Here is a 16,741-nt window from a genome sequence, read left to right as displayed (position 1 = left end):
AAAGTCTCAATATCACCACTATGTCCTTAAAACTATTCTTGACATTTTAACTAAATGAAAGATTGGGTGACTACAGACAGTGTCATAGGTTCAATACCCATTAATTTCCCACAGATATGAGATCAGTTATAATAAACAAAACACAGTAAATATAATTCCAAGATATGCTCAATTCACATAATTTTTTTTATCCATTCATCTTCAGTGAAAGCAATCTTCTTGTCAGCATATTCAGAGCCTTTCCCACGAAAACCCTGGCTGGAATACACACTCATTCACACACTTATTCACACCTAGAGGCAATTTAGAATAATAAATTTGCCTTCTGCCATGTTTAAAGAGCATACCTATACATACATGTAAACTAATATATGTATGTAAATACATGTAAATTAATGTAATATAAATCTTATGTACTTACTGTGAAATACACTACACTACAATTGGTAAACTGACTGGTCTTTAGACAATCTCTGCCATCTTAACCTCCTCTTTAAGCTCATGTCATCTAGGACTGTCAAGAAGAAAAATAAATTAGCACAAACACCTCCACCACTTAGCTCTCATTCCTTTCTGGCTCCTTCCTTTTCCCTCCTATTCCAGCATCGGAAAAAAGGAGGGGCTGCTGCTATGAAGATGGATTACCCTGCCATTGACACTGACTTCCCTTCATCCAGCTCCACTGAGTAGAGCTCAATGCAATTAAGGCAATTAATCTTACATAAGGATTTCACACACACATTGCTTTGATTATTCTTGGCTTCCAGACAGGTGTGTACACTTTACCTTCACTGAAATGCATTAAAAAGCATAGCCAACTACTTATTAGCCTTGAGCATCAATAGTGGTGGCAGCATTATTTCAGCTGTGTAATGGAATTCAAAAGAAGTAAAAAGGATCAATGACAACAAAAACATAAATCAAAATGAAACAAAAAGCAAACAAAAAACTATATAAAACCACTTTTATACATGCTGCTGTGTAATTGATTTAATAATGTATAAGACAAGAAATAATGTCTAATAAAGAAAGAAAGAAAAAAGAATGAAAGATGTACTTTGTACATAGCAATACTTATCTATACTAACACACATGGGTTTTATTTTGGTGGTGGTGGTGGTGTGTATGTGTGTGTGTGTGTGTGTGTGTGTGTTGGTGGTTGGTGGGTGTGGGTATGTGCATGCAAAAAAAAAATGTCAGCATTTTTTAACAATATACTTGGACCTGCAAAAAGTTGCTTGGCTTGATTCCAGGTATTGACAATGCAATACAGCATTCTGACAAGGCTTAATCCACCACAATACAATCTGACATACAAGCATTCTTTTTTAATTATCTACAAGCCAAGAACTATGTAGACATGTACAGTATGTGGTCAAAAACATTAGAGGATGTACATCTTTACGATCTGTAAATCTGTACTCAATATTTAATCCTCTAAGGTTTTCTTTACTTAATAGCATAGAATGAATAACAGACAAAAGTCTTTCAAAAGCAACTTTCTTTAGCAAAATGTATTATTTTGCTTAAATTACTTTAATTAGACTTGACTAAAAGAGATACCTTAAAAATTCAAATCTGTCTGTTTTTCATACTTGATTATGTAAATATTATGAAAAAGAGAAGAATATATTATTTTTATATATCTTTATGCTGTCTTTTTTAGATTAAACATTATTTATATTCTTACTATACTAGGCAACAATACAAACAAACAAATAAATACTATAACTTGCTATGTCTTTACCATGTAAACAAGCAACTGTGCTACACGCAGAATACACACTGCCAATAAAATTAAATGATAGGTCTCCTTTTTAAATTTCATTTCAAGTTAAATAAAAATAAATATTCCCACATTTGGAGAAGTACTGTATTTTACTCATCTCTTTGGTGGTTGTTTAAGAACTACTCAATGAACTACCCACACTAGTCAAAAATTATGTGCATATACGGAGTTCTTTGAAACACTCTGTTCCTCTTGGGTGCACACACAGAACAGCTGAAGGACGCCAACAGCAAAACCGACATGCAAACATCCAGCCACTTTGTTTGACAAGCATCAACACCGACTTTGGATATGTAAACGATGGGCAGCTGTGATGTGGCCTCTTTTTCTCTCCTACTCTTTCATAAACAAAAAACATACACACACATACACACATTCACATATACATGCACACACATTCATATGCACACGCACACACACGCACACACACACACACACATATCCCTTCTGATCTGAGACGCTCTACCTGCCACTGTAATTCACGCAGGGAGGAGATTGTGTTGATAAGGTCAGCGTGTTGGGGGTCGTGAGGCTGCATTAACACCCACACAGCTGTGAAAATTAGCAAAGCCTGTGATGCTTGAAGAGCAAGAGAGAGAGAGAGAGAGAGAGAGAGAGAGAAAACCTAAACCAACCTATTACACACTGCAAAAAAAAAAGAAAAAAGAAGTACTAGCAAATCTAGACAATATCTTGTATTTAGTTAAATTAATCTAGTATTTCCTAGTTTATTCATTTTTAACTTCACATTTTCTTATTCTATTGTCAGATAATTTTTCTTTTTTTAGTAATAGATGCTTAAAACTAGCTACATATTCTGCCAACATAATATGCCAATATAATCAGTAAATTTAAAGGAGTAAGATTATCCAAAAAGAAGTGTAATAATGTTATATATTATTGTAATCTTGCAGTACATTAGAAAATAATAGATAAATTAGACTATATTCAAGAATTTGCCACTTGCTACGATTATCTTGCAGTGTAAACCTTTGGTGTTTGAGAGATAAAACCCATGAAAAATCAAGGATAGCCATAGCAAAAAGCTGGAACTACATAGTCTGATAGTCCATCTGATAGTAAAAACCCACCAAAGGCATGAATCTTTAGTATATCATCACATAGATGCTTAGATTGCTAAGTGTGCACTTCTTGCTTGAGAATGTATCTTGCATGGCTGCAGCTGGAGAAAAATGGTACAATTCAGCATCTGTATTTTTGGTGCCATGAAGAAAAACAATATGAGAAAAATAAAATTGCGAAAATAGACCTTTCCTTTAATGTTGTTCCAAGCATAGAGTATGGTACTGGCTTTCTACTATACCTCTCATCAGAGGTGGGAAGTAACGGAGTAAAAATACTTTGTTACTGTACTTAAGTAAATTTTTCTGGTATCAGTACTTTACTCCACTATTTATTTTTCGGACAACTTTTTACTTTTACTCATTACATTTTTACACAAATATCTGTACTTTTTACTTCTTACATTTTCAAAACAGACTCGTTACTTTTAGTATTATTTCTTCTCATTGAGTGCTGTTTCCAGCCTATCATCCTATCATTGTGTGGCTTTTTCACCATGTCACTGGTGTATTATTTACTGGCTATCAGACATAGACTAAGGATAGCGGAGCTAACAATGAGCAGCACGCCTACAAAAGGAATGGCTAATGTTAATTCAGAGGGAGTCACCGATGTTAAAATAACTAACAACGAGGACATTCCTGAACACCCATGGCCATATATGAGGGGGTTGTTTGAAATAATCGGCATCAAAAAGGAATCCTGGCGAATGCGTTGTGAATTGTGTCAACCCAAAAAACACGAAGTGCTGGCTTTCAAGAATTCGCCATCAAATTTGAGAAAGCACATAGAGGTAATCTAATGTTTTGTTATCTTTCTTGTCATGAGCCATTTTAATGTTTTCAGTAATAATAGTGTTTGCTATGTCTGTAATGTTAGCATAAATTTTTATGAATGCACATTTCGGACATGTGTTTGCTTGATTAGTGAATGTTAGTTAACTTTGCTAACTATACATTTGTAATGTTAGCTACAGTAGCTGCTATTTTTATTGGAATATTAATTAACTTAATTCACCATCATTATATCACCCCCAGGTGCATAATGTTTACTTTTAAGGAACTGTAATTCTGTTAGTTCAATTAATTTTCTATGTCCTATGTGTCTGTGTGTTTCTTAAATCTACTTGTCCCTTCTAGAGAAAGCACACCAATCACTTGGAGAGGTATACCCAGCTCACTTCAACTGCTCTAAAAAGAAGATCGTCAGATGAAGGCCCCTCATCAAAGCAAATGAAGTTGTGGGAAACCAAGAGGGTCTCACAGCACAGTGTACATGACGTCCAGTTACCAGCATGACACTAAACAGGTAGTAGTAACGGCGACTTTTTACTTAAGTACTGTACATGTCAGAGCCCATACTTCTTTACTTTAACTTGAGTAAAAGAGTGTAGTCATTACTTCAACTTTTACTGGAGTCTTTTAAAAAATTAGTATCTGTACTTCTACTTGAGTAAAGGATGTGTGTATTTTTGCCACCTCTGCCTCTCATCAGAACACTGCTCTCTAAGCAATATAGAGTTAGCATAATCAATAAAAAATCAACCAACATCAGCTCTCTCCTCTGTGTATAAGTGAATGATTTGATGTTTTCAAAGCCAGAAATAAAACTGAATAAGTGAAACAAAGGACCCAATCAGCCTTGATTGCAATAAGTTGAATTGGAAACCTGTTGCAACGCTTACATTGGTGGAACAATCAGTGGTATCAACACTGGTCCTTTACTGGTGGGAAAAAGGCTGAAAAGGATCTACTGTGAAATACCTGCTATTCTCTCTTAGTGCCTCATTGCCTTTTTTCCAGGTGATCAAGCCTCTGGGAGACATCTTCGGCTTGCAGTCAATCAGCACGTCACCTCCTTCCTTTACAAGAATGTGGCTCTTCAACAGATTTGCTCCAAAATCTGGAGCCACAGCTGAAACATGACAGAGTCACAGGCCACTTTTGATCAGTCAGTGGCAAAGATGAAGGATTTAAATATGATTTTTCAAAAGAGATATTAATAAATTATTTTATTTCATAAATCCTTTCTCTGCTGTGTGCTGAATGAAATGTGTATGTGGCTCTGTATATGTGTATATGTGTGTGCGCACTGAAATGAGATGGCGGAGTGGAGGTTGAGCTAAATATACACACTTTAATTACCACCCATTCATTTTCTTCGGTAGGAAAAACAAAGGGAAAATGTCATGTACTTGAGGTTTTTCCTCCACGTTTTCTTATGCTTGGCTGAGCTTTTATTATGATCATTTCCACTACTCCTCCCATCTTTTAAAAGGCCCCTGATTTACTGTACATTTGTGAGGAACTGATGTCAATTACTAGCTGTCTCCTTTACATTCTCTTTAATCCCTCTGCCACATTACCATTTAAGTGACATTGGCTTTTTGTTTTCTAGTAGAATGATCACAAAACAATAATCAGAAGGAGCTTGGAGCAGAGGAGGATGAAGGGAATGGTGAAAATGAGTGAGTATTGTCACATCTGCTTAAGTGGATAAATCAGCAATAACCATAATCAGGTTTTCAAATAGACATAACACTCACACACAGACACAGACACACACACACACTACAGATAATACACACTCATAGTATCTTCACATATAAACATACAGTATACAACACATTAGTTGGTAATCTGTCAATCAGGTTTTGTCTTAAATAAATACTTACCAATCACTCTGAGCTCTGCATTGGAGAACACCTCCCCATATTTGTTCCCAGCCACACACTGGTACATTCCGGCATCGGACAACACCAAGCGACTTATAGACAGGGCGCCATTAACCACCTGTACCCTTTCCTGTCAAGTAATAAAGAAATATTACCATTAAGAGACTTTTAGCTAGATTAGTAATCTGCATAAAAGCAGTGTTTTTCAGGGAGTGTGTTATATTTTTCATTTGATGCTGTCTGCTGTCAATGTTGGAGAGGGGAGGAAAATAGAAAAAAAAACAACAATAAATTTGACAAAGAAAGAGAAGGAAGGATGACAGGACAGATGTAGTTAAGTAGGTAATTTACATCTGTGCAATCAATTTAACATCTGTGTCTTATCTTAAGATGTGACCTTATAGCTGATCTACCCACACATTGTGTTGCAACAGAAATAATTCAATAAAAACTAATGAGTTTGTAGCCCAATGATATGAAGCAAACAAATAAAAAAGACCAGACTGTGTTCACATAACAATTAGGAGATATTTTCAGTTTTCATTACAAGTGACTGCATGTATTAGCAACTGTTAGACGTTGATTCTTATAAAATCTAAAACCATCCTGAAAGCAAACAACTGTCAGCTTTAGTTCCAGATTACTGATGCCTCTCTCTCTCTCTCTCTCTCGCTCTCTCTCTCTGTGCCCTTGACCCCATCTGTTATTTGCAGCCTCTAATGGGTGTAATGGCCATTTGTGAAGGGATGTTTTTCTGATAGCTAAGCCTGCTGTTGGGAGCATTAGAAGAAGGGCATGTCGAATGGGTGAGCCCGCCCTCATAGTGGCGCACACACACACACACACACACACACACACACACACACACACACACACACACACACACACAAATACCCACCATCACTAATTATTATTATTATTATTATTATTATTATTATTATTATTATTATTATTAATAATAATAATAATAATAATAATAATAATAATAAACATAATAATAATAATAATAATAATAATAATAATAATAATAATAATAATAATAATAATAATGCATTGTATAAAAAACATAATAAACGTAATAAGCTAATCTGTTGTGTTGGTTGTCACATCTTTGTGGGGATATAATTTGTGGGTGTATCTGATAAGAATAAGAGTCCACCAGCATGGAAAAGCATATGGTGGTATATATCACTTTAGCAGAGCTTGGCACGTTCTATTAATTAAGAGTAATGGTCTCCTTAAATCAGCAGTTTTTGTGTTTTGTGTATGGGTAGGACCTGAGGCAGGCCATCTGCAATACCAGGTCATCTCAATGTACATGCCTGATATCACTGTCTAATAATTATGTCTTTATGAGAATGTTCCTTTCACAAGACCCCTCTGAGACAAAAAGCAAAAGTTTTTAACAGGTCACCTTAGCAATGTTCCATTCAGATACACACAGCAGAAAGAATAAAAGTGGTAAAGAGTCTGTGTTGATTAAGCATAATGAACATCAGTGAATGGCATAACTCAGTGCGGCTGCTTCTGCAGCATCTATGACCTTTACTTATCAGAATGATTACTGATGCAGACAATGCCATTTGAAAATTGTGATATACCCTGTATTGATTCTTTCATTTATCTAAATCTTTCCCCTAATATTTTGCCAATGGAGAATTATTTGTATAAATGTGTATTAGGCTTGTATTGTATTTGAAAACACACTAAATATTCTAGAGTGGTTAGAAACTTTGAGGATATATGGTCTAACAACTTGTAGGTTGAATGTTTAAAACCCATGGCTTTTATGTTGTGTCCTACTATTGATTACTCACAATACATAGCTACATGAAACCATTGTGTTGTTATTTATGCAATCATCCAATCAACCAATCATGCGGCAAGAGCACAGTGCATAGAATCATTCAGATACAGAACCTGTATGAACAGAACATTCATTCATTCATTCATTCATCTTCTACCGCTTATCCGAACTACCTCGGGTCACGGGGAGCCTGTGCCTATCTCAGGCGTCATCGGGCATCAAGGCAGGATACACCCTGGACGGAGTGCCAACCCATCGCAGGGCTATGAACAGAACAGTATGGGGAAAATTTGTCATCTTCTGTTACTGACCTCCACAGGGCCATTGGGGCCAGATGGGCTGGTTTCAGTACTTATGAAAACTGTTAATCTTCTGGGATATTTAAAAAAAAAATCATCTAGAAAGTGGCAGTACAGAAATGCCAGATGCTGCAAAAGACTAGCAGGATGTGGATTTCTGCTGTTGTAGCCAGTTTACCTTTCAATGAAAAGTCTCAAGAATCAAAAGAATAAAAAATAGGAGATCAGCAGTTCATAATTACCTGAATATGCATTTTAATAAAGTGTTAATTAAGTGTATTTTTAATTGATTTAATTCCTTATTTAAATATGAATAATTTCTGGGGAAACGTGATTTAAATGTGACTTTTGTTTCAAACAATATCCTGAGAGAAATGTTTTAAGAGAGGACAGACTAGTGAAGTTTTCTTTTTTTCTTGTGTGGGAAAGCTTCAACCAGGGGAAAGCTTAGCTAAGTTATGCCTTGCTGTTTATTATGTCTACATCCTGAGAGAAATAGGATATTCTTCATCATCAATTCAACAAATAGTAAGAAGAATAAATATGAATAAATATGTAAGAATTCTAGGAAAATTGTCATGTGTTATAGCATCACCCTAATGCCCAATAATCCACTAAAACAGTCAACAAATAGACGATGAATATTAAATATTAAATATATAAAAGGCTTGGGTTACATGAAGTAGATAAAAAAGTGAATCTTATTCATTGTGTGCCAGTGAATTGTTGTACAAGAGAGTAAAAAAGGAAAGACAGAATATTTGTTAAACAGTAAAGGTTTATAATCTTTCTTCTCCTGGCCAGTGGGTAAAAGGAGATTAAATTCTTCTTCGTCTGTGTTCAGAGATGTATGGAAAAATTGCAGTGTATGTGTCATCATTGTGGTCTAGAATCAGTGAACCATTTTGTAATTTGTTTCGGTCTGACAAATTTAAACAAACTCCTTCCTCAATAGAAAAAGATAAAAAAGCAGAAAAAAAATTAACTGCTTGAATTACAGGAACATTCACTGAATGATAAATAAAATATTGGTGCCCCTAATTATACCTTTTCTTGGAATTTTTTATTAGCTGCACCAGCATGGAACAGCATATGGTGGTAGGTATTGTTAGGGATACATATGTAAATAATTCTGTGAACCCTGGATAATAATCAGGAATTGAATTGAGCACTTTCATACTACCCTGTGTCCATGAGTTCTTCCAACAAGGTCACACACAGTGCTGATGTGTGATGCAGTATTTGATATACATACCCTCATCTTATATCAACTATTCCATACAACCTTTTGGTTGAGCTGGGAGAGGTAATGTAATCCCATGCTCAGAGAAGAACCATTATCTACATAGCTAGCATTTTATTTCAGCCCTCCTAACAGCTAGAGGGGCAATCCTGGATTGAGACACAAGGTCATTCCTGAATCCGCTGGCAACCAATACATGTAAGCTGAGCTTATGGCCAGAGCATGTAACTCCTCTTTTATTTGAAGTGATTGCTAGCAAGAAAAATGTTCAAAGACACAGCCTTCAAGTCAACACACAAGCTTTTATGAAGGGTCTATAATGGACTCCCCTACAAACGATAGGTCCCTACTAGACCTAGGATTAGTAGGACTCCTACTAGCCTTTGGTGGATGATGACAACACCCACAAGGGGTTATACCCACAGACACAAGCAACCTGTCTTACCATCTATCTGGGAGAGCAGATCTGCTCATGTAGGCATACAACCAACAACCAGTAAAAGCAGCAGTGGGAACCAAATTTTTGCTGGACATCTTTGTGAAATATTACTCTAATAAATAAGACTTTTACTGTGGCCTATTTGCTGAATCTTGCAATGCAATGCAATCATGAGTGTGGGAATAATCAGTTGAAGCAAAACCAGTGGTGGAAAACTATTGGCCAGGGTATCCAGTTGGCCACTCATAGATGCAATATCATACAATATTTCAACCAGAGCAGGTTTCACAGGGCCTGAGAGCATGTGAACTGGAGCTGGTCCAATTCTCCCATTAAAATACTTCCAGCAAAACCAGCAATTATGCATGCCATGCCAAAGAGTTTAAATAAATATTGCGGGATGTGTTGCACCATGCAGCTGTACTTAAGTCATTAAACTGTAGTTAACTGTCTTATAGCATAGTTAGCTTACAGCCTGCCAGTGGTGGTGAGAGCCATCAAAGGCAAATCCAGACCTATCTTCAGACCCAGTTGAGACTAGAATCTGATAAGGCAAATGACAAAAATGATTGATAACTAAGCTACAAGGAGGGTGCTGTTGAAAAGTGCAAACCTCTGAGTGTCATGTTCTGGATCACTGATTTCATCTGAGCCATGTCTGTTGCTGTTGCCTGGGCCTGATTATTTGTAACCAGCAAGCAAGTTTTTTCACCATACTCATCTCTGAGCCAGGATCCTATATTGACAGTGGTGTCACTGAATACCTGTATATATACGATTCTGTGTGCTAGGCACAGCTTTCTCAATATCGTCAATTTTGTGAACATATAAGAGATTTTCTATAAATTCAGACACAGGCATGAGTGCAGGAGTGAGCATCTGTGGATGAACTGTGCTGGTAATATCCATTTCAAAATAAAAAGCTGCTTCTGACTGGATATCTAGTCGAGTCAAGTTCAGCAATTAACAATGCATGTTATGTTAAAGCCTGCCTACTAACATTAGGGCAATAATGCTCATAAGGGAAAACTGACTAGCAGGCATTACATTATACATTTAGTCATTATAAATAATGCTTGTAATATACAACAAGGGAAAACTCACCATGGAACAGTTCAATGAGATGGTTAAACGGTTACAGGCTGCTAAATGGATATATGCATACTATAATCTTGTAAACTGATGTGCACTAGTAAAATGAAGAAAGAGTAACTGGTGTATGATCATGGTATTTATAGCAAACACTTGGTCATCTGGGACTGTGTGACCTTGTTAGAGGATCTTGGTGTGCCTGTGCACAAGGTGGTATCCAGGTGTTACAGAGAACTGGTATGGCCCAGAATTATTACTATTTCTGTGTGTTTTGCAGTTTGTCTTTTAACGTTCATAGCAAAACAGATAAGAAAACAAGAAATGTTGCTCAAGGGCTTTAGCATGAACACACACACACATATATATGCTGTAAGACTAACAAGCATATTTTTGATTATTAATAAGAAAAGGTTCAGACGTATTACAAACCTCTGTTGGTTCCAAATTTTCTCCATTCTTCATCCACCTATAGGACGGTTTGGGTTTGCCTATGGCCATACACTCCCATACTAGAGAGTCATCAATGGCCTTCTGCATGTCCTGTGGTTTTTCAATCATCTGTGGAGGAGCTGCATAGCAAAGAAAAAAGAAGGGAAACAAAAGGCAAATTGGTTCCAGGCAAAAAAATTTTCAAAATAGCAAGACCAACCAGCCACTCTGTACTGTAGGATATGACGCATAATTAAGTGACAAACCGATGCATATTCAGCATGTTGGACTGCTCAAATAATGCACTGTTACATATAAAGTAACAAGCTGATTAAAAACATATAGCAAAGCTGTTAAATAGATTTTTGCAAATATTTTTATATTGAGTACATCAGTTGCAAAGAAATCATGTTTGGTGCACTGCTTGACTGTATCGAATTTTCATTTGTTCATGCCTTACCATAAACTTCTTCAGAAATCCCATTAAAGTAGATTATGCTTAAATTATACATGAGTTATATCGATTCCTATCTTTTAAATGCATGTAACTCAAACCTGGTTAATTATTGAGTAAACGCCCAGGAGCATACTCAGAACAACCTTAATGGACATTCCTTGTGACAGAAAATAAATAAATAAATAAATAAATAAATGATGAATGCTCCAGAACACCATCATCTTTGCAACTCTATAAATTAGCTTTTGCACTTTATCACATTACTTTGTACATATCAAAAAAAACGTGCATAGTACAATTTTTTATCATATTTAACATCATGTTTTCTCCAAAGCTATAATTGCTTTCTTTTTTTTAAAACATTTCTAGCAAGTGTGCCTTCTCTGTAATTTTCTTTTATCCATTCCAACTTCTATAATCTTTATGAGGCTGTTTTTTCCTCCTCTTCTTGTCCCTACAGTCTATCTTTTACCTGCTGAAAGAGTATTGACTTTTAGCCTCTATGGTGTAAATCAACATCATGAGTAACCCACACAGAACACTGCACACATGCAAAGAGAGTGTAGGTAAAAGAAACTGGAATAAAATGAAATCCTTGATTAAAAAGGATTTAATTTTATATCACTCATAACAGTAAACAATGCAGTCTTTATAAATATTTTAGTACCATCACTCAACATGACTTACATAGAGTATCATAGATATACTAAAACTGACAATTAATAGCTCTCCTGATGTACTTTAAATTAGTATCCTGTTGACGCTCCCTTATTTTGAACTAAGTAGAAAATGGTGCAAAAACCATCTGCACTGAGGGTGAGTGTGTCTCCCTCAACTGCCGGTGGAAGCGATAAACATGAGATAGGCTTATCGATCGGCACATTCCCTGGCTCTGCTGACGAATGTCTTACAGGCCTAATTCCATGGGACTTCAAAATAAGATTACAGATTTTTATCACCTGACTGAGAAAAAAGAAAGGGAAACGAAGAGAAAAAAAGAGACAGAAATGGACAGAGAGGAAGAAAGACAGAAGCACCAATTTGTAGGCTAATCCTACCGAAATAGGATTCGCACAGCTTAGGGCATGCTATATTGTCCTTTATATACAGGCTTCAATACTTCAGAGTGGCTTGTAAATAATAGCAAATTATTTAAGGCACAGAAATGAGTTATACCCAACTGTATAACTGTGGCTGACTTATAGACCAAGGCAAGAAAAGAGAAGAGAGGGAAATGAAACAGCAGCAGGCATTGATGGAAAATCAAGGAGAACTACAGTAAATTATTAACCTCAAACCAGACTGAGGCTGGTGCTGGTGAGTTTCATTACCACACACACACAGTACTGTATATATATATATATATATATATATATATATATATATATATATATATATATATATATATATATATACATATGGCAAAAAAAGAAATGCTGATGCCTTCAAAAATAATGAGATTACTCATAAATAAATTATAAACTATATATAAAGAGCTATACACTATAATGAACAGTAAGCACACATCCCTTAGATTTTTAAAAACATCAGTAGTCTCTAGGACAAAAAATAGGGTGCTTTTACACTTTATTGTATATACAGTATATACTCAAGTCTCCTATGTTTCTATGCACACTACTATGTCCTCTTTAATTTGACCTAATTTTACTTTCTAGAAAGTCCCCTTGCTTTCCATGTAATTGGGTATATAAACAATGAGATGGAAAAGACAATAAAACATTCAGCTCTGTCAAGGCTATTCCTGTAAATGGGCCATTGGTCATCAGAAGTAATGCAGACACAAGCTAATGTAGATACTAGCAATAGGGAGCACTCCCATAAGGGGAGGATAAATCCCAGCGCCCTGTTGCCTACAGGTAGTTATTTAATAGGGAGCTGTCTCATGTGAGCAATTTGGCCTTGCCAGTGTGGTTGTGGAGGGAAAAGGTCATGAGCCCTTCATTTGAAAGTCTATATTAAATATGCTTCTCCGCATATGCCTGCTGGCCACTTATGCTTGGATAGAAGTATGTTTGTCTAGTCATTTCTGATCTAAATCTTGTTTTTAATGTTTCAAACTCTTATTATTTAAAATGGTCTTGGAAAGCAAATGTACATAATGACTAACAAAAGTGCATGAATTACTGATAATCCTCACACTGCTGTATTCATTTACAACCATACTAAATCATCCCAGCCATGATTTATAAAGAGTATATCTAAATAGATACTTAACGTTTCAATATTTTTTTTTCCAATTTAAATAACTAACAAAATCCTAACAGTTTGTGTTGCAATCCAAGGATATACAGTTTAACTTTGATACTACACAATGTCCATTACTAAAGCACATCATCAGAATGAATAATAACAGGTGCTGTACTTTATCCAGATGGTGACACGCTGAATGAGTTCCTGAATGGCACATGTGACTGTATGCTTTAAGTAAAGCACATTTAACCTGTCAGTCACTGTGCCATCTGGTACACACACACACACACACACACACACACACACACACACACACACACACACACACAGATAAGATGAAGTACAAGGTCGTCTCTTCATCCTTTTTAATCTGGATAAAAATATTAGTGGCTTCATGGCTGGGGAGCTTTAATCATTTTCATGCACTGTTAAAAATCCACCCCCTTATAATCTAGCTAGTGGAGCATACACCATCATTACATTGTACTTTTACCTCAGAATAAATTTGTCATGAATATGGCTTGTCATGGTCAATATATTCATGCGACTTGTTAGAACTCACCATAGAACGAAAGCTTGCCCTGCACCGAGTTCCGCCCTTTGGAGTTCTCAGCAACACACTCATACGTGCCGGCATCATCCTGTTCAAAGTATGGAATCTCCAGGATGCCACTGGCCTTCCTCATGTCCACTTTACGGGAGAATGGGATGCTGTCTGCTCGCTTCCATATTATAGAAGGGACAGGACTTTGATTGAGAATGAGATAAAATTAATACAAAATGGAACTTCAGGTGGATAAAGTTCTCAAGCAAATGTAAATATAGTGATCTGATTAAATGAATTAAATGCAATGTACTGTATTTTTATATTATTATTATTGTTTGTGCATAATGTATTGAATTAAAAGCTTTACATTATATAGATAATGTTAATGGATTCTATTTGTGATATATGTATCAATAGGATGCATAGTTTATTTTATCATGCTTTTATTTTCAATTAAATGTAAACATTCAGGGCACTTACTTGCCCAAAGCAAAACACTCAAGTTTCACAGTTGCACCTTGAGCCACCTGGACCAGTTCTGGAAATTGTACTTCAATCTTTGGCTCATATTCTCCCATAATACCTGCAAAAAAAAGCACTCCCTGAATAAAATATCATTTCATATGGACATTGAAATGTGGGTGTGATGTTTTTATTGCTTGAAAATTCTGTGTGACATGTTGATTAAAAAACCCCCACAAGATTTCTGGTTGTACTTTTGATTCTTGTCATCCATATTACTTTAGCATTTTGGAAAGGTCACTTTATTTAATTATTTTATGAGAACAGAATTCATATGCAGTGATTGTATAAGGCTTGTGTTCACACTGCAAGTCTTAATGCTCAATTCGGATATTTTGCTCAGATCTGATTTTTTTGTTTGGCTGTTCACATTACCTTTTAAAATGTGGCCTATATCAGATACCAGTGTACTGTTTGCTGTTTCGAAGTGACCCGCATGCGCAAATGAACAATAACAATGACGTCACATGCAGCACGCTGTTGCGCTAAAGTTGGCGAGGTTATGGAGGAAGTAAGCATTTTCGCTTTTCTTTCTAAATGTTTGTGTAATGGCAGCACAGAGACGCATGTTGTTTTGAAAATTTTCGGATGTCGAGGGCAACTTTTGATTATTTGATCCATTTTGTAGGCGTAGTCACGTTTGTGTGCGTACTCGCCGGCGCATAATTGTGAGGAATGTCGATGTAGATTGACGTAAAAGTCGCATCAAATCTGCCTTGGTTGTTCACACTGCGGTCACATTGGAAAAAATCAGATTTTGGTCTGATTCAGGACCACATATGGAAGTGGTCTGAATCTGATTTGAAAAAATCAGATCTGGGCTAGATTTGAGTGTTCACACTTCTCCTGAGGAAGTCTGACCTGGTCACTTGACCCCAAAAAATCAGATTTGGGCCACTTTTACCTGCAGTGTGAACGGGGCTTTTGATAGCTGCTGGGCTCCTTATTGCAAATGTGCAACTTAGCTTGCTGCTGTCAGTGCAGACACACTGACATATATGTAAAAGTCAATTACTAATAAATAAATACATTTGCAATATTCATTTTGAGATGAAAATCCTTACTTTTACTTACTCAAATTTGAAACACTTTTAAACACATGATTATTTCATATCCTGTAGTGAACATGTCAGGACTCAGCCCGGACTTTGGCCAGGTGCCTTTTGTTTATGTTTTGTGTCACATGTCTGCCCCACCCTTGTCTCTTCCTCCCCGCCTATGCACACCTGTTCCTCATGTGTTGATTGTCTTTTCTATTTAGTTGAGCCGCGTTGCCTTGAGCAGCGCGGAATCCTGTGTTGTCTTTTGTTTTGTCCTGTTGTCCTGTTGTCCTGTCTCTAGTCCGTGTTATGTTTCGTGTTTTAAGTTAATAAATCCTGTTTTATGTTCGCTATCCTGCATTTTGGTCAATTTTTATCCCCGCATCCGAGATAAAACATCAACATAAACAAGGAATTAAAGCAGGACAAAGACCTTACTCATAGCTCTTCAGTGCAGTTGTATGTGATTATTTTTATTGTGAGTTAATGACATTACACCAGAATAATTTCTGAATTTGGGGGGCACGGTGGCTTAGTGGTTAGCACATTCGCCTCACACCTCCAGGGTTGGGGGTTCGATTCCCACCTCCGCCTTGTGTGTGTGGAGTTTGCATGTTCTCCCTGTGCCTCGGGGGTTTCCTCCGGGTACTCCGGTTTCCTCCCCCGGTCCAAAGACATGCATGGTAGGTTGATTGGCATCTCTGGAAAATTCCGTAGTGTGTGATTGCGTGAGTGAATGAGAATGTGTGTGTGCTCTGCGATGGGTTGGCACTCCGTCCAGGGTGTATCCTGCCTTGATGCCCGATGACGCCTGAGATAGGCACAGGCTCCCCGTGACCCGAGGTAGTCGGATAAGCGGTAGAAAATGAGTGAGTGAGTGAGAATTTCTGAATTTTTTTATCCTGGTGAATACAGCTATTATCGGTTGTACATCTTGGTTCAGATAGACTGAAAATAAATGGCTGTGGCTCAAATGACCTTTCTATTTGAAAACCATTTGATAATGTCAACAAAACAGGCAACTATACATGGGCAGGTAAGCCTTCTAAAATCTGTAAGGGAGCTGCTAATTAACATTTGGAAATCATAGTTGGAATCATTTGGAAACT

At 36.6% G+C, this 16,741-nt stretch overlaps 1 protein-coding gene across 2 annotated transcripts in view; it reads right to left on the bottom strand.

Moving 5' to 3' along the window:
• cntn4 (contactin 4) overlaps positions 1-16,741 on the bottom strand; it is a 150,914-nt gene that overhangs the window by 51,968 nt on the left and 82,205 nt on the right. For both annotated transcript variants that reach the window (XM_060868386.1, XM_060868385.1), the window contains exons 7-11: positions 14,551-14,653; positions 14,086-14,270; positions 10,856-10,995; positions 5,547-5,676; positions 4,636-4,786 (exon numbers count right to left, since the gene is read on the bottom strand). In XM_060868386.1, the coding sequence (XP_060724369.1) occupies positions 4,636-4,786; positions 5,547-5,676; positions 10,856-10,995; positions 14,086-14,270; positions 14,551-14,653 (709 nt within the window). The remainder of the gene's footprint in view (positions 1-4,635; positions 4,787-5,546; positions 5,677-10,855; positions 10,996-14,085; positions 14,271-14,550; positions 14,654-16,741) is intronic.

Source organism: Tachysurus vachellii, chromosome 4 (assembly GCF_030014155.1).
Source record: "Tachysurus vachellii isolate PV-2020 chromosome 4, HZAU_Pvac_v1, whole genome shotgun sequence".
Taxonomy (NCBI): domain Eukaryota; kingdom Metazoa; phylum Chordata; class Actinopteri; order Siluriformes; family Bagridae; genus Tachysurus; species Tachysurus vachellii.
Note: the sequence above shows the minus strand (reverse complement) of the source record. Positions and strands in the feature narration are given on the sequence as shown.